Consider the following 24,506-nt stretch of genomic DNA (forward strand, 5'->3'; position numbering starts at 1 on the left):
CAGCAAGTTACCCCTTTCAAGGCTTTGGGGGCCTTAATTATCACATTCTCATTTCTTCTACAGACCCTTCTATCCCCTTAAGAGCTGGCACTCAGTGGGGAAGACAGACATAATCCCAGTGAAGAGACTCTCTGATACATTTTCCAGGCTGCCTCCAGGCCCCCTGGGGTTTGGAGAAGTTCCCAGTCTCAAACAGCTGAGGTAGCTCCCAACCTAAGCCAAATGCAAGCCCCTTCCAATTTATCCTATCAACACCTTCGGTGGGAAATGAGCACCCACAGGATTCTAAAGACCCACAGACCTGACCCTAAGGCCTTCCCTCAAACCTGCCTGCCTTCTCTAGGCCTCAATCTCCACAGTCAGGTCCTGCCCGTTTTCTGGGCAATGAAGGTTCAAGCTGTGTTTATTCTCATAACAATATCTACTCGGCCTCATCCAGTAGTTTGGGCTTTTCTGGCAAGTACTCACAGCCGTATGGATTTTGTCTATGTGATGGATAGATAGTTCTCCTCCTTGTGAGTTTCCAGAGGCAGGACCCTCACCTTTTCTCCAAGGCCCTACTACAGTGACAGATGCAAACTAGGCATCCAATTAGTCTGTTTACTGATCCCCAGAATGCTTTCTCGTCAGACCCTTGGCCTGACAGCCTGGTAGCTATAAACCTGCCAATGAAAGTTCTCCCTAGAATGCAGAGGAAGGACTTGTCCCACGACACCTGGCACCTTGTCTTGCCAACCTAGTGGTGCTTTGACTGTGTTTCATGTTCATGTAAGGAGATCAACATGCATGGGGAAACCATGCTTTCCCTCCAGGACCTGCCAGACCATGGTCTCTCGTTAGACAGCTTCCTGCTCCTATTCTTCAGTCCTTCTCTACATCGCTTACCCCATTAAAGTAGGGGTTGGGCTGCCCTTCCAGTAGGAAATTCCCAGAGAAAAGGTATCTATTTCCAGCCATTAGTCATTCAGGGCTCTATTTCCTCTGTCTGTCTGCGAGGGTGGTGGCTCATGACAGAACCACCCAGGCTGCTTGCTTTCTCACTACTGTGACAAAATCCCTGACAGAGGCCACTTAAGGGAAGGAGGTTTATTTCAGTTCACAGTTTCAGAGAGTAGAGTCCATCATGGTTTGGAAGGCTTGGTGGCAGGAACACAAGGCTGTTGCTTCTCACATCCTAACTAGCCAGGAATCAGAGAATAACACCACAAAGTCTGGATATCATCTTCAAAGGCCACCACTAACGATACACTTATTCCACTTAGACTCCACATCTCCAGGTCCTGCAACCTCCCAGGACAGCACTAGCAGGTGGGGATCAAGAGTTAAAACACCCCAGCCTGTGGGGGGCATTTTGCATTCAGACCACAGTACCCCACTTTCTAGATACAGGGTTACAGGCATAAGTGTCAATCAAATGTCACTCAGATCCCTGAGAGCTGCCTCGCTGATGGTCCTAGACCAGTCTATTCCTTTCCCTCCATCCTAGCAAGCAGATACAGAGGACAGGAAATTACTACTCAAGTCATTCTGAGTCACGGTCACCACTTCTCACGTTCCCATGGTGCAATGGGAAGGACATGAGACTGGGGAATGAGGAGGGTATGGATCTGAGCTCTGACCACATGATGTGTGCCCAGATGTGGGTTCATTATGGAACTCCCCAAGTTTCCATTTGTGGAACAGGGTAATAATTCCTGCCTCCTAGGCACATACAGATGTGTGTGCTATTTTTTGATCTTGTCAAGAGATGCACTTGACCCTGTCAAGAGATGCCAATCCCTCTCCCCTCTGTTGTTCAGATTTGGGCTAGGAAGAGAGGTGACCAAATGTCTGGGTAGAGGTAACCCCACTCTATTCTGTGACTGTGCCAGAGGAAGCAGAGTGGGAGAAAGTTCTGAAAGCTCATGAATGAACTTCCACCAAAACCAGGGGCTCTGGGGGCCCCTGCTGTGGTCTTCTGCAGAATGAAGCCCTCATTTCTGATGGTGGGAAAGTTGAGAAAGCCGTGTGCATGCCAGCAACTACACCATCATTCAGAAGAAACAGAGTTGAAGCAGGCATGAACGGTTTTAATTACCTTTTAATCAAGTACACCTGAAAGGACTTGAATACCCTAAAACAGTCTCTGGAGAATTCAAATGAGACAGTGCCACTCAGGGAAGCCTGGGTGGGGGAGGGAAGTGGAAGGTATGTGTGGCCCTAGATGTAGTTCATGCCCCAAGCCCTTTAATTCACTAGTCCAGCTGTCTGTGGATAATAAATCAAGCAAAAGGAAAATGGACCACCTCCCTTCCCAGGTCCTCGTGGTTTGCAAGCGGGGACACATTTGGCACACACAATAAGAAAGCATTCCAGAAAGCCAGAAAGTGCTTTCTGGGCCATCCAACTCATTCCTCTTCCCTTTGAGAGGCAGGACAACCTTAACTCATGCCATGAAATGGAAGCATCTCCCTGTTTACTAGGTTTGAGATCCAAAGTTTGAAATTTCTGTGCACTCTGTGACTCTAGGGCATCTTGGGTATTGCTTCGTTCAGGTCTGTGTCATCTTCCTGAAGTGCTGGGTATCTGTCTAATGAAAGGATGTGTCCATGGTATCCATCCTCTCCCCTGCCAGGTAACCTCTGGACCAAAGTTAAGTTGTCATTCTCCTCTAAGTACAATAAACTCACTGCCTGTCTTCGGTGACTTTGTGTGTCAACTTGACGTAAGGTAGAGTCATGAGAGGAAATGCCTCCTTGAGATCCAGCTGTAAGGCATTTTCTCATTTAGTGATCAATGGGGGAAGGCCCAGTTCAAGGCAAGTGGTGCCATCTCTGGGCTGCTGGTCCTGAGTTCTATAAGGTGGCAGGCTGAGCAAGCCATGGGAAGCAAGCCAGTAAGCATCTCCCCTCCATGGCTACTGCATCAGCTCCTGCCCCCAGAATCCTGCCTGTTTGAGTTCCTGCCCTGACTTCCTTCAGTGATAAGCAGTGGCAATGCTGAAGCCAAATAAATCCTCTCCCTCCCAACTGGCCTTCTGGTCATGGTGTCCTGTCACAGCAACAGAAACCCTAACTGAGACAATGCTCACTCTTCAGTCAGGAGCTTCCACCAGCTGTTTGAACGTAGTTTACGTACCCAAACGTAAGGAATCCTATCTCAACCAGCTTCTGAATATAACCTATCCTTTATGTCTCTTCTTAGCCTGATAACGGCTGGCCAGAGCCAAGAACATGGTACTAAATGAACCTCAGCATCCACTGTACCTAGGACATCTTTCTACCCAGATGATCCTTCTTGATTCCTCCACTATCTGCAGCTTAGCTGAGAGCAGCCCATCCCTAGACATGCATCAGGTGCCTGAACAGTGCAGAATCCCGAGCCCCACAGTGTTTTCTCATCCCCACTAAGCCTCCATCACAGACTGCGGCTGTAACTTTTGCAGCTTGAGGTACAAGAACAAAACTACCCTTCAATTTCTTTCCTCCTTCGTAGTCACAAAGACAAAGGGTTCACTCTTGCCATAGATCTTAGCCATCACAGAATGCAATATTTTTTCCTTATTAAGTTGAGAGTTTTTCCCACTCACCTATGGGGAGTATTTTATGAAAAGGTGTATCTAGGACACATTTGAATTACCAGTCTCACTACTGTTGTGCTTTGGGGACATTGTTAAGTAAAATAAGGAGCTAAAGGCAACAGGAATGCCAGCATTTTAGACAGTTCATAATCTAGATGACTGCTAGTGACTAAGGGGGGGTAAGCATATACAGTGTGGATACGCAAAGCACAAAGATGACTCATCTCCTAACCAACAAGGACACACGAGATGAGATTTTATTATGCTATCCATAATGACACGCAAGCTAAGATTTGTGAATGACTTATTTCTGGCATTTTATATTTTCAGACCCATGGTTTACGATGGGTATCCAAAGCCACAGCAAGTGAAATCAGATGAGCACAGGCTCTCTTCTCCTCTGTGCAGTTGTCACTGCCTTGGCGTACTTTCCCCTGACCCACCACCGCACCTCGTCCATACTCTCCCAGACTCGTCACTCCCCATGTGAGTTTGCTTTAGTTCCTCAGCTGTTTGGTGACATCGTTTCCTCACAGGAACATTCGGTTATTACGGGGATTTGGTTGACACAGGCAAGGGAAAAGTCAGGCATAGCAGCAGTGTGTGTATCTATAACCCTAGTGCACCCCTACAGGGAGATGAGAGATGGGGAGAAGAGAGCACCCAAAAGCTCACAGACAAACCAGCTATGGGCCTGCTGCAGTGAATAACAGAGAATCTGTCTCAGAGAGTTAGATAAAGGCTGACACTTGAAATTGTCATCTTACCTCCCATATCCATACTCACACAGTTGTTGGCATGTACACACACACACACACACACACACACACACACACACACACACGCCACCACCACCATATACCCGAAAGGATAAAGTTCAAATTAGCAGACTGAGGGTGTCATTCAGTGGTAGAGTGTGTGTCTAACAAGCACGAGTTTCGTCCCCAACTCCATCGGAAACATGTCATGTGTTGGCCTTCATTATCTTTATGACACCGTCTTACAGCTATTATCAATATATCATATGTCACACTATACAGTAATTCTTACTTTTCTTGTCTGCCTCTTTGAATGGATTCCAAACCCTTTACAGGTAATTCCTCATATTTAAGCAGCTCTTGACAGAAAGTAGGCATTTTGATGAATGAGTGAAGTGTGGAGTTATAATTCAAGGCCACCTCTACCCGATTCAAGTCAATGGTGAGAGCAAACCTTCATGGGGAGAGCTAAGCACAATGTCCCCCCTACCACATCATGGCTGCCACAGGGGGGTAGAGTGAGTGGCGCACTCATCTGGGAGCCCTGGATCGATTTCTTTCTGTTAAAGAATGCTGAGTACAATTCTATGACCTATTTGCAGTTAAAATCGTCTCTGGCTTCAAGGTGGAAAGTGATCTCAGGGGACTATTTGAATTTTCTTTCAGTTCAGCAAAACATCTCTGGCCAATCTTCCCAGTGGATTGAGGCCACGGACAGGCACCTCTCTGGGTCTCTGGCAAAGTCCCCTCTCGGAACGAGGCCTTTCAGCTTCATTTACACTTAATTCGTCAAAATGTCATTGGTAAGAGCTATTTGATGTCCCAGGCTTATGAGCCTTGAATCTAAGCCTTGCAAAGCTCTTTTCTCTTTGAACCTAAATGTACCATTCGACCAACATGGGGCAGCATGCCAATGGGGTACTTTGTTCTGAACCATCAAGCTAGATGGGGGTGCTCCCTCTGATGACTGTGCCTACCTTTCCCCAAGCAGGGCCAGAGAATGGCTGACTAGGGCAAAACAAATGCAAACTCAGAGTTCTCCAAAGAACCATTCTCATCGCCTGTCCTCAGACTCCGTCCTGGCTGGTGTGGATCCTCAGGCCCTGCTTCTGTGACTTCCTGTGCTTGCATTCACGACATACTCCCAACGCAAGTGGTGTCTACATGAAAACCATACTGGGGTGATTTTCACACATATACAGGAATTGTGTTTAAATGCCCTCCTACAACGAATGCACCATATCCCTGGTAACACCTTATGCAAGGAAGAAATAACAGGGCAAGGCTCTAATGCCATCACCAGAGCTAACCCTGCCTCTCCATCTCATTCAACTGGGCAGATAGCTGCTCTGTTCTTCACTATATAAACTTTGAGATCCTGTAGTGAGTCCCAAGCCCCTTGTGAAGGTCCTTGGATGCCATGCTATTTTTGGTGTTGTTCAAGTGTCAGCTGCCTTGACCCCAGCTTTTTGCCCAGGGCTATGTGGAAGCCAGTCCTGTCCACAGACACTCAATGCCCCATCTTTTCAGCCTGATGTGCCAAAATGGCCCCACAACACCTTCCTAAACCAAACCAGCTTCTGCTTATTCTCGAGATTGTTTGGTCCTGAGGAACCCCTGTCACCATTCCTGACATCACAGCCACCCACAAAAGATCACTCCCTTCCCCCTGGAGGGAGCTCAGCAGGGTCTACCACTGACTTGGTGGTGGGGGCCACGTCATCATGGTGTTCTCGACTACCTGGTGTCTGCTCTTGCTGACCCTCACTCTTCGCACCATGTGCCTGCAGTTCTAGTTCTGAGGTTTCCTAATGCTGCTGAGATATGTGGACATGCAGGACGGGTTTGTGTCGAAACCTTCAGGGCTCATCCTCCTCAGGTAGGCTTAAAGACAGTGAGGACGCACGGCACAGGCCCACATCACTCACCATATAAGTCCCCTAGATGGTTCTACTCTCCAGTTCTGCCATTGGTGCCTGGGGATCCGACTCCTTTAATGGTACCCAGAGTACTGGTGCCCCGACCAAAGAGCGGAAGAAGTGAGGTCCTGTGACATGAGTTCCAGGCAGTGAGAGCTGGAGCTGCCAGATGCCCTGTCCCTCTCCCAACTGTGTGCTGTTTGCTGAGCAACAGTTTCATCTGAAGCACCTACTGTGGTACAGAGCCGTGGGTGGCTCACTCTAATGCCCTGTCATGTTGTTCCTTTCCTGCCGGTCAGTCCTTACCCCTTCCCCGTGCTTTCTTGGAATTACTCTCTTTGAAATCAGCATGCAAACTCTGGCCTTGGCTTTAGCCTCTGTTCTCCAGAGTGGCTGGCACAAGGCAATGCAGATACTTCCTGTATGTCCAATATAAGTGGGGTGTGTGTGTGTGTGTGTGTGTGTGTGTGTGTGTACAACAGGTAAACACTGGTGCAGTGAAACAGCAAGGGGAAAGGGCAGAATAACTCACTACAGTGCACATAGCTAGCAAGTGGATGCTGAAATCTTTGTTTATACCCAGACGACAGCAAGATCTGCACTCTCCTAGATCATGAGAACTGAAATTAGAGAGCCCAGACTGTGTACTTACTACCTATACCACTTAACTTGATTTCCCTGAGCTTGTACTTCCTCATCTGTGACAGGGACAGATTTGATCTGATTACCGCTAAGGTCTCCTCCAGTGCTTACATTCAGAAGCCCCAGCAGTGTTGTGGGGGCCACTGTTGCACAAGCCTCTGTTTTGGTACTGCTTGGGACAAAGTTCTTTGAGGATGGACCTGGACCTAGCTCTCCTGTAACCTTGGGGAGCATCTTGGTAGAAGCTGGGGCAGGTGAGGTCTGACATCACCTGTTTCTGCCCAGGGTCCGTACCAGTGACATCCAGACACCTTTTCACATGAAAGCCTCTTTTCTTCTTACCCAGGAGAACCTACTTATTCTCCAGAGGGTAGTCCAGACATCTCTGCAGGGAAGCTAACACTTATCAGGGTCCCCACCTCCCTAGACCAGACCTACTCTCTTTCCATGTTCTCTCATAATTCCATGTACTCTGACTCCCTTGGGCTTATTACAGTTCACAATTATATACAAATATGGTTCGTCATGACTTTCTGCCTCACTCCCTAGTTATGCGGGCAGTGTCCATGCTCATGTTGTTTCCTGTTATCGCCAGTGTCTAGAGAATTGCATAAATGGTCATTGAGTTAATGGACTAGTTACATAATACGATGTCCCCAAGTTTTGATGAGATCGACCCAGCACTGTTTTTGTTGGAAGAGAAGCTGGGATGAATTTTAAGATCCCTGCCTGATTGCCCAAGTTACTCAGTATGTAGATGCATGTCCTTGAGTCCCAGGATCTTCTCCCTCTCTGCCAGCCCATGTCACAGCTCATTAGGGGGCTAATAAGGAGATGGCTGGAAGGTGGCTCCTCCACCCCTGAAGTCTTCCTGCCAGACACGAGGCAGCCTGTGGAGGCTAAAGAGCTGGGCTCAAGGTGACCAAGGACATTGAGAGGCAAAGAGAAGGCTTGACATTTCAGACTGCCGTGGGCTGACTCCAAAGTAGAGCCTTCATAAGGAAGTCCCCAAAAGAGTGTTCCGGGAAGGTTCTGGGACTATAGGGGAACACATCACTTGCCTTTCTGCATCCACACAGGGTGACTCCGTACCTCAAAGATCCTGGTGTCTTAGTTTATTTTCTATTGACCCCATGACCCAGGCAACTTTTAGAAGGGAGTGTTTAAAAGGGGCTTGTGGTTGCAGAGGGTTAGAGTCCATGACCATCATGGCAGGGAACGTGGGAGCTGACAGGCAGGAATGGCACCAGGGCAGTAGCTGAGAGCTCACATCCGATCCACAAACACAGGACACAGAGAGAGTTGACTGGGAATGGTGTGGGTGTTTGAAACCTCAAACCCCAACCCAGTGGGCATTCTCATTCAAACCACCACACTCAAACCTTGCTGAAGCTTCTGTTGGTTTCCATCCCCAGCCTTAATCTGTGAACAAGACCTTGCTTTTGAACAGTTAGCTCTGAACCCCAGGGCCTCTAGGTGGCTCGCAATTCCTTGCTTGGGGTTTACGGTGCTGGGGCACTGAAGACCCTTCCTTGCCTGGCCCTCAGCAGTCTCCCTCATTAGCTTTAAACACCTCTTCTGTAGCTCTCACTTACACAGAACTCTCTGTAGTCACTGACAGGAACTACTGCTTCAACAGTCTAAGCAGTATTTATAGTCTCAAAGACAGGGATTAAAAAAATGTTACCTTATATCCTAAGTTTGGCACAAGGAAAGGATTAAAGTCTTATTATAGTCATACAGGAATTGTCTTGGAGATCGTTGTTCTGAGAAATGAGTTGTGAGGTGATTTTTGTCATGCGTAAACATCACAGAGTACACAAAGATACCTATGATATCACTGGGTCAATATAATCTTATGAGACCACCATCATAACACATGTCTGCGGTGTGCAAAGTAAGACAGCTACGACATCACCAGGCAATATAACCTGAAGGGCCATCATGACAGATGGAAACACCTCTGGGTAGCACACGATTACCATTCAATGGAGAAAGGGATCCGGGCTTGAATCCCAGCACTAACTAATACCGTGTAAGTTTTAACAAAGCCGTTAAGCTCTCACAGCTTCAGACTGCTCTTATGATAAGTGGGAATGGCAAGGAGTGGAGAGAACTACTCCCAGGAGACCAGAGAGGCTCCATGGAGAGCCCCTGGACCATTAGTGCATGCTAAGGCTGCAGCAGGAAAGTACAGAGAGGAAACGAGGATTCAAGTCCACATAGGGACCAAGACCTGTGCTCTCTGCATTCACCTGTCCTGGCCATTAAAATTCAATTGTAGAAATGTAGACAGTGAGATAGCATCGATTTCATTAATTTTCACAGTTGTTGATAGTGTTTACAAGAGAAATTAGACTTTTACTCCCCAGAAGAACTTCCCATGCCCCTGCTATAACCCACAGAAGACTGTCATTCTACGATGCTCACCTGAACAACACATGCAGGTGCACCTTGGCTCTTGGTGTGTAAACAGACATTAATGATGGGGAAATAATACAAGAAATAACAAATAAGCCATCACTGCGACCCCCACCTCTGACACTTCTGCCTTAGCTCCTGCTATTACTTCATTTCCCTGTCCATCTCCCACACTTCAAAGTCAGCCAGTGTAGGTGTCCTCTGCTCCCCCAGGACCTGTCCACGCTTTGACAAGGGAGTGTCAATGGGCAACCAAACCATCACAGCAAACAAAGCATAGGAATTATCTAAAAATGGAACCCAAAGTCGAAATCTAACTTGCTCCAGTGCGAAGTGGGGAGAACCCTGCAGCAGGAATCACAGCAGTTGTGGACATTAAAGCATACACCAGTGCCTGGCTCCATGCCAGCCCACTAAAGCTTCCTGGAATTGATAGACAGAGCTAAGAATGATGGACCAAGTAAGTGAGGCAGGGGACCCATACCATGCCTCCATCACCCTCCCACCCCCATACAAATACAGAGCACTGGACTGCTTACCCGAGCAATCAGCTCCCCAACCATGCCTGTCCAGGTGCCGTTGGCCTCAGGCACGCCATATACACCATCCCCGACAAGGCGGATCTTGTAGTTGAACCGTAGGATCTCAGCCAACTCCTTGAGCATGTCCACACAGAAGCCCTCGTAGCGGTCATTGCCTTCCATCTCCTGGTGGTTCCCCTTCAGCATTAAGTACGGGTTTTCCTGCAGCAAAACTGGGCAGCTGTCATTCTCATCTTAGACCTGGCATTGCAGCCATGTGGGATGGGGAGGGCTGGGCACAGAAGGTCAGGGACTTGATGGGAAAGGAGGAGGGGTGGGTACCAGGCTGTCTTAGAGGTGGAGATGAGCTGTCTCCTCTCCCTACTCCCCAAAGTGTTCCTTCAAGAGCATTTCTTATCAGGCGTGGACATGAGTCCCACTGAATAGAAGGTCAAAGTGAAATCCCTTTACGCTACTGGAAGTCACCATCTGGTCTCCCCTCTCATTTGCCTTTTCTCCACAGACCTATTGCTAAGGGATACAAAAATACTTCTAAGATAGCAGGCTTAGTAAGAATATAGACATGGTGAATTTTTTTTTAAAAAAAATGCACACACAGGAGTATTACATAGCCATAAAGCAGAATGAATTCACGTCATTTATAAAAAGAAAAAAAAAGCTGAAACTTGAGGTTATCCTTTTAAGAAATAACTCTGATTCAGAAAGAAATGGATCACATGTTTTGTTGTTGTTTTGTCAAAACTGGAAAATGATAAATAAAAAGAATATCAACCAGGGCAGCGAGGAAAAAGGAGCACAGGGAAGGTAGGAGAGGGGCTTGATCAAGCATGATGTATGTATGCATGCATGGATATAAGAATATAACACATTAGTATATACAACCAATATACAGTAATAATTATAATAAAACACTCCCAAGTATCTAAAACTTAGCAAAATAAAGTCATACTAAAGTATATAATGTTTTAAAAGGAAAACCAGGTGTCCTGCACATGCCTCTAGCACTCTGGAGGCAGGGGCAGGCAGGTCTCCATGAGGCTGAGGTCCACCTGGTCTACATAGTAAGACCCTGCTTATAAGTTTGAAAAGATCATGCACACAAATGAACAACTGTACCCCAAGGCAGAGAGCACGGGGAAGCAGGCAGGCCACTCAGGTGAGATGTCTAAAGAAAGGTGCCACAGAGGAGGGAGAGCTGCACTTGGCTCTTGGCAGAGAGATGTGGAAACCCTGGTAGACCAAAAGGTGGGGACTGGGCCATTATGGGCCAGGAAAAGACATGTTCAGACACAGTTCACGTGAGAAGGGGCGTGGCCCATTGAGCATTTCCAGTGTAGTAGGCACATGGGCTGTGCTGAAAGGGTTAAGAAGAGAAATAGAGATAAGAGAGGCTAAATGTGGGTGTGGACACTGGGATGAGGGTATTGCAGGTCAGATGAGATGTAATACAGCAGACATAAAACTCAGTAAAGAATACTAAGTGCTGACAAGGAACACTCAGGGCAGGGACAGGTTCTCTCTTGAAAGGTAACAGGATTCTGAGCACATGTGGCTCAGCTTAGACTGGAGAGAGATGGAAGAATGCAAAGTCACAGGAAGATCGCTGTGATGCCTGGATGTGTGTCCGATGCAAAGAGCAGGGGTCCTAAGATCCTTGACATCTGCATAGATGATTAGTGATGATGTCACATTGGCCATGCTACAGGGGCAGGAAAGAAGGCCTAGGACATATTAGGTTTGAGATGGTGACAATCTGTCCAGGAGGTGGGGAAAAACCATTGGAGATTAAACATGCTGGTAAGGGCAAAGCCGGGCAGTGGCTTAGAGGCATGGAGAATACAGGTACCATGGGAAGGAAGTGATGCAGGCTAAGAGTGATGGAGGACCCCACTCTAGAGGGAGCCTAATCTTAGAATGACTGGAAAGAGCAACCATGTAGCTTAATAGCACAGGCAAGCAAAGGCTGAAAATGAGGAATGCAGGGGTCTGAAAGACCGAAGGGAGGAGCCTGAAGAAGGAGAATATGGCCCATTCCCACCCAGAGACATTACTGGGTCATGGTCACAAGACTTTTCCAAGCAGGCATGGAAAGTTTGTGGAACCGCAAGAATTTTAGCATACATGTTTAGAGGAGTGTATGGACCAACTTGAGAAGCAGGAGGGTTGGAGGCACTGGGGTAGCCTCACAAAGGGCCTCTCAACTTCAAAGTCACACTGCCCCTCCAAGCTGCAATTCTCCTTCACGAAGAACAGGCTAGCAGGGTCCCCAATAGTGTGTCATCTGTAATTGGATGATAATGGTATTAGGCAGTGTGATGATGGGCTCCTTTTGTGATGGGGACACTGTGCATGGGATAATAGATGGATGAGAAGGATTCCTGCTATTGGAAGAGGCAGATAGAGAGGGACAGGAAGATGGGGAAGGCAGAACTTAGGGGGTAGGCTAAGGGGAGGGGGAGGGAAGGGACTACCTAAGGATCCACTGGAAGCAGTGGGTGGAGACAAAGCTGGGAAGAGGTATGGGGCAGGGTGCAGACACAGATACAGAGGAGAGGAAAACTGGGGCTAGCCAGTGCCAGCCTGAGTCGTGCCAAAGGCGAGGGCAGGTAAGAATAAAGGCTCAACATGTGTGCTGCATGTAGGTCTTTGTAGAACCACACTGGGGTCAGGCGTGATAGGGGGGTGCTCAGGATGCCCACATCTTGCACGCCCCTTTCTAGTCCACCACAGAAAGAACTGAGCATCACAGCAGAAGGATGTGCTTTGAGCCTGAGCTCCTGTGTCGAGCCTGAGGGAGCTTCTACATAGAAGGATGCAGGGCCAGGCAGACCAGTGACCTTGGATGGGGGAGCAGTTTTGAGCACCATGAAGAGGCAGCAGGTTGTGTGTTGGGGTCTGAATTCTGGGATGAAGGTGGCCTGTGACTTGACTTGTGATCAAGTCCACTGTCATGGCAACGAGACAAGTTTGTCTCCCTGCCCACTACAAAGACTGTCCTCGGCTCAGGGACCTATCCACGCCCCACTCATTTCCACGCCATCTCTTGTCAAATCTAACTCATCTTGACCTTAGAGTCACATTGCTTTTGACACCAATGAACTTCTTAGAATTATCCCTGTGCTCTGGCCAAGGCACCTGTGGAAGCTACCCAGTGCTCCTCCTCACACTCGATGATGACAATGATGACGAGACTGTGAGGCTGTGCAGCCCCAGGGTGGTGTGAGTGGGGCCTGAGGCCACCCCTTCTCCTCACTGTCACCCCCATATCTGCTGGTTGAAAGAGTGAGAAGGGCCTCTTGGCCTCCTGGACAGCCCCTGACTGGGGTTTCCACTCTAGCATCAGAGGTTTTTGTTTGTTTGCTTGGTTGGTTTTGGTTTTTTGAGACCGGGTTTCTCTATAGCTTCAGAGCCTGTACTGGAACTAGCTCTTGTAGACCAGGCTGGCCTCGAACTCACAGAGATCTGCCTGCCTCTGCCTCCCGAGTGCTGGTATTTTAAAGGTATGTGCTACCACTGCCCAGCTGAAATTCTCTTTTTCTTATACTCTACTCTCGAGTTCCTTTGAGATCCACTGTCATGCTCAAAGTAAATATTCACAAAAGGCTGCTCTCAGGGGGAAGAGCAGTGTTGGACAATCAAAGTATCTTCAGGCCTAAGGCTCGTGGGCACTTTGGAAAAGGAGGGAGGCTGAATGCTGACTTGTCCTCAGCAGGGGTGCTGGGAGAACTTGGGGTGACAATACAGCTATGTCTTTAACTCAGAACCCAGCACAGAAAATGTTTTCCGAAGATGGGAGCTGTGGATCATCCCAGGTGTCCCTGGCAGAAGTGAGATGAGGTGGATACATCCCAAACTTAACAGGTAAGTCGCTCAGGACCACCATTTGCAGGAAGAAATTATGAATAGTCACAGAGGGCTTGAACTAGAACCTTTATTCTGCACAGGAAACAAACTAATACTGACTTTGGTTTCCTTTGAACTAGCCTCACACAGGAGTATCCTGCCAGCACCCAGCTTCTCAAGAACTCCTGTGTTGATATGGACACACGTACACAGGCACATGCATACACAAGCATATACACAAATACATAGGCACACATAGGCACACACATATACAAATACACAAGCACACACATAATCACACACACACACACACACACACACACACACACACACACATCAGAGCATCTTCCCCATCTGACAATACGACCTTCTGGCTTCAGTATCACAGAAGCCTCTAGCACTGAAGATTCCAGAAAAGGGGAGGCAAGAAACACAGCCTAGCAGGTTCCCTGCCTCCTGCCCCAACTTTTCTTAGCTTTTCAAGAATTTCTCAAAGGTAGTCCCACATTCAGACTCTTAACTATTAAGCTCCTCTTTGTGTCAGGGACCACTATACTTGAGGCATTCTCATTCACAAAGGGGATGTGGGGAGTCAAACAACTACAAGAAAATGTATCTGGTCAGAGGGGTATGGAAAGAGCCGGGGACAGAAAAGGCAGAATTCAACCAAGAGGAAACTCCAGAGACCTTTGATCTGGGGAAAGGCGCCCAGAGGGAAGAGCATTCATTATGGAAGTATGGGCAGTGAATCCTGGGCCCCAAGACTACATGGAGGGGTACTTGGTTATTCCCGTGTGTGAAGGGTTTAGAGCCCAAACAAAGGAACCAGGGGATGACAGGAAGGAAATGACAAGACAATTTTGAGTGTAGTAGGGAGATAGACACAGCAAGTGGGAAGGGGACCTGGGAGCACTCCGCAGGTGACAAAGAGGCACCGGAGGGGGTTGAACTCTGGATGAAAACAAGGGCACTAAGCCTGATAGAAGGGGACAGACTAAAGGGTAGAAAATGCAGCTGGGTGGAGGGCCCCACAGTCCGCCCTGCGCTATATCCCTCTACCAACACAGTTCTTAGTCAGGCTGTCCCCAGTTCTCAGCTGGGTGGGGGCCACCACCTCCCTCTAGTTTTCCTGGTAGTCTACGTGGCTCAGTTGAGCAGAATAGGAGCTGGGAGCAGGAGATCTTGAAACCTGGGAGCCTGGATCTGCAGTTCCAGCCCTTCACTCCAGCTGTTTCCAGGCAACGGTAGGTAGACCCTCCCCTGGGTCACATCTTTTCTCTGACTCCACCTTCTTAAGGAGGCCATGCCTGACCACCTGGGAACTGACCTTGTCTCATTGCTCCCAACCAGCCTTCTAACACACACACACACACACACACACACACACACTTTGACTAGAGGTTAAGCAGCTCTAACCCAAATGGCACACCTGAGCTACTTCAGAATCCGAAACGTTTTGATTGCTGACAGGACCCTACCAGGTATTTCAGGGTGTAGAATTTCTCATTAGGGTTGTTCAACTAGCAAGCCTGAAGAACATCTTAAATTGAAATATTTTGGATCTGAAACATTTCAAATAAGGCAGACTCAGTCTTTACTGACGTTTTAGTACTTTCTTCTATTCCATACTGAAACAGTATGGTTCATATGAAACAGTGTTTGGTTCATTGATATTTCCTGAGTATCTTGAACAGCGCCAAGCATATGGAAGTGCCAATAAATATCCCTTGGATGAACAAATGCAAACATTCAGTGTCCCATCCCCTAATGAGAGACGAATCAGCCTAGATCCTAAGCACTGTGGACACATGATTTTGGATTATGCTCTCCATTTCCCAAGCAATGCTTGTTTCCAGGAAGACCCATGTTTTCCAGCATTTTCTAAGCATTAACAATGCTGCCCTTCGTTCTCTCTTCCCATTCTCTGTAACTGTTTTCTGTTTTTCAGAGTCCATGAAAATGTTGCTTTCTCAGGCTTTGCTGCTTTCCCCTATCCCCAGCCCTCACCCCCCTTCTCTTTCCTCTGCACCTTAGGGCTCTAACTTCCCACTGCTCTCTTGACTTTTTGCCCACTCTGTGTGTAATAGATCAACAATCCCAGCCCAGGCTTCCTGGCCTTTGGGAGTTCCTGAAGGTCATAATGGAGGTCTGTAGGCTCTTCTGTTTTATCAAAAAAAGCCCAAGAGAAGTAGGTATGTTTGCAGACCTGCACATCTATCTAGTAGAGGCTAGACTGTATGCAGCTAGCCTAGACATCACCTCTGCTCTGCACATCTGTCTAGTAGAGGCTAGACTATATGCCGCTAGCCTAGACATCACCTCTCTGTGCATCTGTCTAGGAGAGGCTAGACTGTACACAGCTAGCCTAGACACCACCTCTGCTCTGTGCATCTATCTAGCAGAGGCTAGACTGTAGGCAGCTAGCCTAGACACCACCTCTACTCTGGATTGAAGGAATACCAGAGTGGCTCTGCTAGTTACCTCTCTCTGGTGAGATGCTGTGTGGGGTGGGGAAATACCCCTTTGGTTAGTTAAAATCAGGGTGGGGAGGAACAAAGCAATTGTTGCTTAACCTTTAGTTGGTTTAATTGACAGACTTTTGAAGCCACTCTTCAGGGCTAGTGGTGATGGCAACACCTTGGCTGTGGGCACTTGACTTGGCCTGTCTGCTCAAGGATAACGTCTTTGAAAGTACAGACCAAGCCATACTCAGCTTCGGAGATTTTGTGAGTGAGCACAGCGCCAGACACACATCAGGGGGCAGGGGTGGGAGGCAGACTGGTAATTACTGAATAGAAATGACTCAAGTAGAAAGGCAGATGGTCTCTTGGCTGAGGGGCTCATCAAGAACTCTCTTATCACAATCTGGAAGTGAAGGAAAGGGCCATAGCAACCCAGACATTAGGGTCTCTGCTGGAGGGTATGACTGGGGTGGGGTGGTTTACACCAAGCAAAGTTGGGAAATTAGGGGGTCATCTCAAGAGACTGGATCCAGCTAGTCCCACCTGTGTCCGCAGACCCCATTTCTAGGGTTTCTAAACAGCTGCCCCATCACCAGGCGAGGCATCCACACACTACAGCCGCTCTCCCTCGGCCCCAGCTGCTCAGCAGCTCAGCAGACAGCATTTCCATGGGAAACAGCAACTGGAGTGCAATTACACTGCCATAGATTGGCCTCTGTGCTGTGATTAGCATTCCCATCTTCTGTTCCCTGGGAAGCCTAAGGGCAAGAGCTTGGGGAGGAGGCACCCTCGGGAGCTGCAGCTGGAGGCCCGAGCAACCCCGCTTACCAGGATGGTGGTGACGACCAAGGTGGTGTTGAAAAGACTGTCGGAGATGTTGGAGGCGTAGAGGCGGCTGTCCATGCTCAGGCCCTCTGCCACGTGCCACTGGCCGATCTGAGGAGACCAAGGGGAGAGCGTGGGAAGACTCGGGGAAGGGACAGCCTGGGCTGCAGGTCACTGGACTTGAGAACGGCAGAGGACAGTGCTCTGTTGTGGGTAAACACCAGGAGAAAGGGTTGGGGTGTGGAGGAGCAACAGGCTAGACCAGAACTGGAGCACACGATACAGGCTGAGAGTCTTGAGGAAAGGAGGGTGTCAGAGCAAGGAAAGCAAGAATCCAAGACTTGGAAGAGATGAGGGAGAATGGAGAAAAGAGTTAGGGCTCTAGCACGGTGCAGAGTTCTGTCAGCAGAAGCGGAGGGGAAACGGGGAAGTGTGCTATTTCCAAGCAGGGCAAAGACACAAGGCTCTTTTGCTTTGGCCTGCCTTCAAAATTGGCTAAGGGAGCATTGTGGCTCATGTCTTCACTTGCAAGGTCAAGGCAGGAGGATTGCTATAAGTTTGCAGTTACCTGGGGCTACCTGGTGAGCTCAGGGATAGCCTGGGCTACATAGTGCGACCCTATCTTAACAAACAAACATGCAATCAGGAGAACAGATAGCAGATGAGAAGGAACTAGCATGTGCTAGGCCTTTAATGAATGTTGGCCGAGGGCTCAGAGTGTAGCTCCGTGGTGGAGTTCTCTCCTGACATGAAAGACGCCCTGATTTCAGTCCTTGGTACTGGAAAGCCCATATGAAATCACATTACTAAAGGAGAAGAAATCTATATGCTTATTGAATGACTGAACAAATGGCTGTGTGAATAAGTCAGAAGAGGGAGAGTCAAACCCTGGTCTCCTTAATTCACTAGCTCACCATGAGGCTCAGTCAGTGTCCTTGATTGGAAATGGGAATGTTCCACTCCCTTTCAGAATGGACAGATCTTGTAGGTACCAGTTTGACACTCCAGACCCCATTCTAACCAGGAGGATAAACTAACTGTGCAATTTCAGTGATGTTTCTGAGCCCCCTAAGCATGTTTCCTTCTGTGTCAAATGGGAATAACAACAGACACTTCTGGTGTCCATGGTGAGGATGGGTTTAAACTGGCACCTCATAAGTGTTATTTTCCATTTCATTCCTCTACTCTGTTTTTAAATTGCCTTTTGTTTTGTTTTTATCTAATGTAGTTAAAAAGATCATTTATATACAGGGCTGGAGAAGTGGCTCTATTGCTAAAGCTTTGGCTGTGCATAAAGCTCTGAGTCTGGATCCCTAGCATCCATGTTAAGATAGAAAAAGCCAGGCACAGTGGTGTGCACCCTTAATCATGGCCCTAGGAAGGCTGAGGTAGGAGGATCTCGGAGGCTAGCTGGCCAGTCAGTCAAGACAAATTGGAAAGTCCCAGGTTCAATGAGAGTCCCTGTATCAAAAATGAGGTGAATCTGGCCTCCATGTGTTCACATACAAGTGTATACACACTGAGAGACACACACAAGCATACACGCTAACATACACATGCATACATTACATACATATATGCACAATAAGATATGCCCTGTTAATCAAGTTTGGCAGACTTCAAACTTGTGGCAATCCTCCTGCCTTGACTTTGCGAGAACTAACATGAGCCATCATGCTCTCTTAACCAGTTGTTGAGGATACAGTATATCACCATGGGCTATTCCATCATCCTGACAATCTCCAGGGGGTCCAATGGACCACTTTTGTAATAGACCTTATATTACATAACATCTATAAATAATGCATGCATATACAATACACACATATTTGATCCCAATATAATTCTGCTGGCTAGACCCCAGGCAAGTCACTCCCGTTGCTGAGTAACTGAGTTGGCACCCATGAAAAATAGCTGATGGTTGCCTGCATGCCCAGAGATGCACAAAGCCATGTCTCCTAGGCACCAGAAGCAGCTTTCCTGGAAAGTTCCCATGAGTCCCTGCAGTTGCCCTATTGTTCTGTCCCCTGGAGCTAGGCTTTCAGATGCTCTAACAACAAGGAAGACTTAGCTTCCCCTCTGACCCCATCCTTACTTCATGGAACAAAAGGGCTCAGAGTCACAATGCAGAGATGCCAGCAGCTTGCCTTTATGTTTTGGAGAAGGTGGGGCATGCAGAGGGCAGGCCCCACCAGGACCTCCCTAGAACACTGGGAGCTCTGCTGGGCCTCCAGGACCATGCATGAATCCACTGTGAGCTTTAGGGGTGGCAAGAAGTAGATCAGCAAAAGCTCCTCTCCACACCTCTGGAAGGATTCCAACAGAAAGGACAATTTTCTCCACCTGTGCAATGGCGTGACAGTTCTATGTACGCAATGCTTTGTTTTATATACAATAAGAGCTCCTGCCCAGCTTGCCTGAGAGCCCACAGCCCATCAGCTGAGAGACCTGAACCTTAAACCCTGCGCTTCTACACCCTAGATGAATCTTCCCACAGAAGTCTGCAGAGCTCTGCTTTCTGAACATGGTAGGTGCATTTTTACTTCCTGGTGTCTCCCCGCAACAACCTTGTGTATGCTCAGACCTCAGCACCTTGCTCCTGGCCATGGAAGCAAAAGTCACTGTCTCCTATGGGCACTTTGCTCTTGCTGGCCCAGCATGGGCAGAACACTGCCAAGCTGGCCATTGGCTTCTGGAGCTCCTATTGCCTCTCAGAGGGACCTGTTGGGACACTGTTGCCTGGTCTCCCCCTCCCACACTTCCCTCTACAGGAACAAGGTGAGAGGAGGAAAGCTCTGCTCTGAGATTTCCAAACAGAGGGGGTAGGGAGTAATTACAGGGACACCTGGGGTGTCATAGACCCCCGTCTATTACTCTGAATCCTCCCATCATATTCCAGAGGCATCGTGGTGTTTCTACTTATTAATGAAGAAACATGCTCAGACGGGTTTAATGGCTTGCCTCCTGGGGTCACAGCTGGTAGCTGTGGTATAGGTTCGAATCCAGAGTGGGGTTCTAAATCTTTGATCTTTCCCGACTCTGTTGATGTCTTTTAAGGTGAGGACACTCTGTGTGTGTGTGTGTGTGTGTGTGTGTGTGTGTGTGTGTGTGTGTGTGTGTGTGTGTTTAATCTGAGCAAACCAGACTACCCAGGGTGGCCTCGAGAGCCCTCAGTAACCCAGTATGAGCTTTAGTACCATAACTATCTGCTCTCTGGTCCTGACACTCCATAAATCCAGCAGGAATCTCTCTCCTCCCAGGGGCTGCTTTCCTGCCTTCAAAATGTGTAGAATTGGCTCCCTGTGGTCTGCTAGGCCTGGAAGAACGCCACTCGGGCACGAAGAACATAAAACCAAGCAGGCTGGATGCCAGCATTTGGATGTTTGGGACGAGACCGAACTCTTCAGCATCCTATGTTATTCCCGGACTTACACTTCACACCAGCAAGGCCACCTGCTCAGGGTAGCCCCAGCTCCTCGGCCTCACTCAAGCAACAAACTAGGCTCCTACAACAGCCACCGGCAGAAGAGAGTTTTCCATAGCCAGATCTGACAGCCTCACTCTGCACCCCCAAGTCTTCACCTCTGGAGACCAGGCAAATAGACTAATTAGCCCCTGAGCTCCAGTCAAGAAATGAGGCTCCCACCCACTCTCCTATCAGCCTCGAGAAATTAATAGAGCCGTCAGGGCCAACAAAGTGCTTTGGCAGCCATTAGCCGGAGCCATCTAATTGCAGATAGACAGTGGGAAGGGGAGCGATGGTAGAGCCAGGTGCCCTGGGATACAGGCTAATTGCCCCACCTACTGGGCACCATCCATGCCACACATGGGCAGGGGTGGGCAGGAGATGTCACTCTCTTCTCACAGGAGTTGAGCCTTTAGCTGCAGCCAAATCCCCTTGCTCCACCTCACTGACACCTGTCTCCCCCCTCCACATCAAGCTTTCTGCAGGCACAGCTGGTTTGCCCACATGCTCAGAGCAAACCATGGGATCAGTTCACTTCAGATCAACCCCCCCCCCACGTTTGCTCCATTTGCTCTGCTTTTTCACCGTTTTAGAGGCCCGAGAGGTTGCAGTGAAGGGCGGGAGAGAAAGCAAGCATCTGGGCAAGAACACAGGTGACCCCTATGTCACAGTATCTTAACTCAGGGAAGAAGCCCTCCGTCGCCTGGGCAGATGGGGTCCAGCCTGTGCACAGCTGAGCATGCAGAGCTGATGCTGGATTTCAGCCTCTTCTGGCCCTGGAGCATAGCACCATCTGCACCATGCAGGCCATGGCCCCAGGGTTGGGGGACTGACTCTCTTTTAACCTGGCTTCTCTAGTTATGAACGGTATGACCTTGTGTAAATTGCTTATCTCTTGGAGTCTATTTCCCCATCCATAAGATGGGGATATATATAGCATCTGCTGCCTTAAAGGGGTTTTAGATTAGTTCAAGAACTGTGGTAGTCAGTACCCAGTAGAGTGTCCTTGTTGGGGACAGGAGGCAGAGTTTCTTCTGTGTCCTCCAAAGAGTGCCCCACTGGGATCTTAGCTGATTAGACAGATTAGGCCTGTGCCACCAACTTTGGTTTTCAGACAGCAGTGCCACCATGAGAGACTTAGTCAGGAAGTCAAGGGATAGGAGCAAGAGTCTGGGCTATAGCGGTAGTGCAAGTTATTCTGACACTTGGCTGGATCATTGCAGAACACAAGGAACAGCTGCGTGACCCTCAGGAGCCAGGGAATGACAGTGGTCCAGAGATTCACGGAGATGAGGGCACACCGTGACAGGAGGAGGTGTTTCAAAACTGGCTCTTCTGGAAAAAGAGATCCCAATTCCTAGCCGCTGCCAATTTCTATGGTATAAACATTCCCAGCCGATGTCTTGTGTCGTAGAGAGCACAGAGCCGAGGAGACACGTGCAATGGCCTCTCCGCAGCTAAAGCAAGCTGGTTTTACCATACAACAGGTGCCGACTCTGCCACCAGGCACCAGCTCGGGCTCTCGGGTGCATAGCAACCTTAGCTCACTCTATTAGAAAGCAAATTCAAGCCCTGGTAAGTCAATGTATCCAAGTCGCAGAATGGAAAAGCAGAAAATTTAGGATGCTAAATAAGACCCGGATGGTGCTTGATGGTGATCATAGCTGTGAGAGCCACTGTGTAGCCAGGTATGTGACACACACCTGTAATCCCAGTACTCAGGTGGCTGAGGCAGGAGACTCACTGAGAGCTCAAGGACTATCCTGGACTACATAGTAAGTTCAAGGCCAGTCTGGGCTATATAGTGAGACCTCCGTCTCAAATTTAAAATAAATAGATAAATAAAAACGTGTAGTCTTTCTAAATACTGTCTCGAAGGCTATTGAAAGAAACACTTTCTGGTGGAGATGCTTAGTCAAACATGGAAATGTAGACAAACACAGCTAACACAGGGCGGAATTACCCACGCGTAGGAAGTATCATTTACCCACAAATCCCCTAGGGATACAGATCAATATAAATTAATAATTTTCTTGTTCCTTTAGGCACTGAATTTTGCAGGTCTCAATTATGCATTCAAAAATATAACTTCCTTCCTAAGGGAGCTACAGGCTCTTCTGTTGTCTTAACAGAGTGGCCTTTACCTTAAAGTGAGGCATGTTCATTAGGAAGCTGTGTAGACACCATGATGTTGGTCTATTCCTGCCGCAGGATTACTGCAGTGTGCCAGCCACTTGCTGTATCTCTCCACCATTGTAAAGAGAACCAGTCAATACTCCAGGTGTACATCTCTTTCCTCATGGTGGGCTGTGGCTTCTGCCTCTAGCAGGACAACTGATTCTGAGGCCCTGTCCTCCAGGAGCTGAACTATACTTAACACTTCTGGGGGGAGCAGCCAGTGAACTGGTGGGAGAAAAGATTGGGCAAGGGGTAAGTCTATAAGGGCTTTAGAGGATGGGCTCCGTGGCTTGATTAGGAGCGTACCATAGTCCTTTGAGAAGCCATGACTGTAGTTGAATGCACAGCAGGTACTTGGATTTGGCCTTCCACGTGGCCCTCAGTCATCATGAACAAGCTGGTTACTACAGGAAGTAGTTGTTTGGGGGCCTGACCACAGGTACCTGCGGAGGCTTCCTGACCACAGGTACCTGCGGAGGCTTCCTGCCCTTACTATGCACTCATCCAAGGGCCTTGTTCAGTGCCTCACTTCTCAGAACTAACAAAATGGAATCAGGAGACCTGACTATGCTGGCACCTAGTGCTGTGATCACAGGACCCTGTGTGTCTCCACACTCCTGATGAACCTTTGGAGGACTAGAAGACATTCTGAGCATCTCTATTCTGGTCCTTACAAGGCAGCAGTCAGTCATGTCCCCAGAACTGACCCCTAGAGTCACAGCAGCCTCTGCTTAGAAACCCTACAGTTCTTTCCCATTTGGTTTATAGACAGAGACAAGAAACCACCCGGCAGCCTGTCAGACCTATAAGGCCCCATATACCTGCTCCCCGTGATTTCCTCCAGTTACGCCCTGCCAGGGTCATTGCATGTGCCATTCCTTGTCTAGAATTGCACCTGCTAGGGGATGACAAACCATGGCTTGCAATTTGGCCCACTGTCTGTTTCTACAAATAAAGTTTTATTGACACATTCACTTCTGCATAGTCTTTCATTCAGAAGGGCAGAGCTGCAGTGTACTGCTAAGGCCCCTGCAAAGACTGAGCACTCACCATCTAGATGTCACAGAAAATGTTTGCTCACCCTCATCTACTTTTCACCTGCTTCCTTTAGGCTCTGCCTGAAGACTGCTTCTTCCAGGAGGCGGGTCTTCTCGACCATCATCCTTCTGAACATCTGAACATGGGATGCTGCTGACTGCCTGTCTGTCACACTATGTCATAAGCCTCATGGGGGCAAAGATAACAACAGCTTGGGTAGCCTGCCTCTTCTCCCTAGGGTTTAGCGCAATGCCTCCCATCTCATAGATGCTCAATTAATATAACCGAACAAATGCACCAGAAACTTTATCTTATTTAATCCTCAGCAAATCTACAAGGGGTAGACCATTTTATACTCATTTTAAAGATTTTTAAAGCCCTGAATATCAGCAAGGTTGGGTAATTAAAGTCTCCACGGTCACACTCTGATAAGCACCACAGTGGAGATTCAAACAGATTTTCTCAATCACCAGAGCACATGCTCCTAACCACTGTGTTATCTGGCTAGAAAGGGTCAAGACCGTAACCATGGGAACGGGTTTAGCACAGGGCCTGGCCTGTTGGCAGAGCCTGCATAAACTTTACCAAGCCCCCACCCCCACTTGCATCTGATGGTTTCCTTCTCAACTGTCAAATAGGAGCCCTCAGGACCTTTTCTGGAGTGTCAGGGACTTGTAAAATTTTCAGCCTTCTAACTAGCATCCCTTGCTGCTGCTGGGAGCCCTGAGGACCCTGGAGCTAGTTTCCTGCTGAGATACTCAGGAGTGTCTTTTGGCCACTTTGTTCTTTCTTAAGTAACTAAAAGGGGATTGGTTTTTCAGCCCCAAGGGACTTGCTTCCATCATTTCCCACG

General features: G+C 48.4%; 1 protein-coding gene across 2 annotated transcripts in view; it reads right to left on the minus strand.

Moving 5' to 3' along the window:
* Positions 1-24,506, minus strand: part of Grik4 (glutamate ionotropic receptor kainate type subunit 4) — a 304,308-nt gene that overhangs the window by 58,827 nt on the left and 220,975 nt on the right. The window contains exons 11-12 of one of the 2 annotated variants that reach the window (XM_013346302.2): positions 16,975-17,082; positions 9,839-10,042 (exon numbers count right to left, since the gene is read on the minus strand). In XM_013346302.2, the coding sequence (XP_013201756.2) occupies positions 9,839-10,042; positions 16,975-17,082 (312 nt within the window). The remainder of the gene's footprint in view (positions 1-9,838; positions 10,043-16,974; positions 17,083-24,506) is intronic. The other variant, XM_026779045.1, reaches the window with a different exon arrangement.

This window comes from Microtus ochrogaster, chromosome 5, assembly GCF_000317375.1.
Source record: "Microtus ochrogaster isolate Prairie Vole_2 chromosome 5, MicOch1.0, whole genome shotgun sequence".
Classification (NCBI taxonomy): Eukaryota; Metazoa; Chordata; class Mammalia; order Rodentia; family Cricetidae; genus Microtus; species Microtus ochrogaster.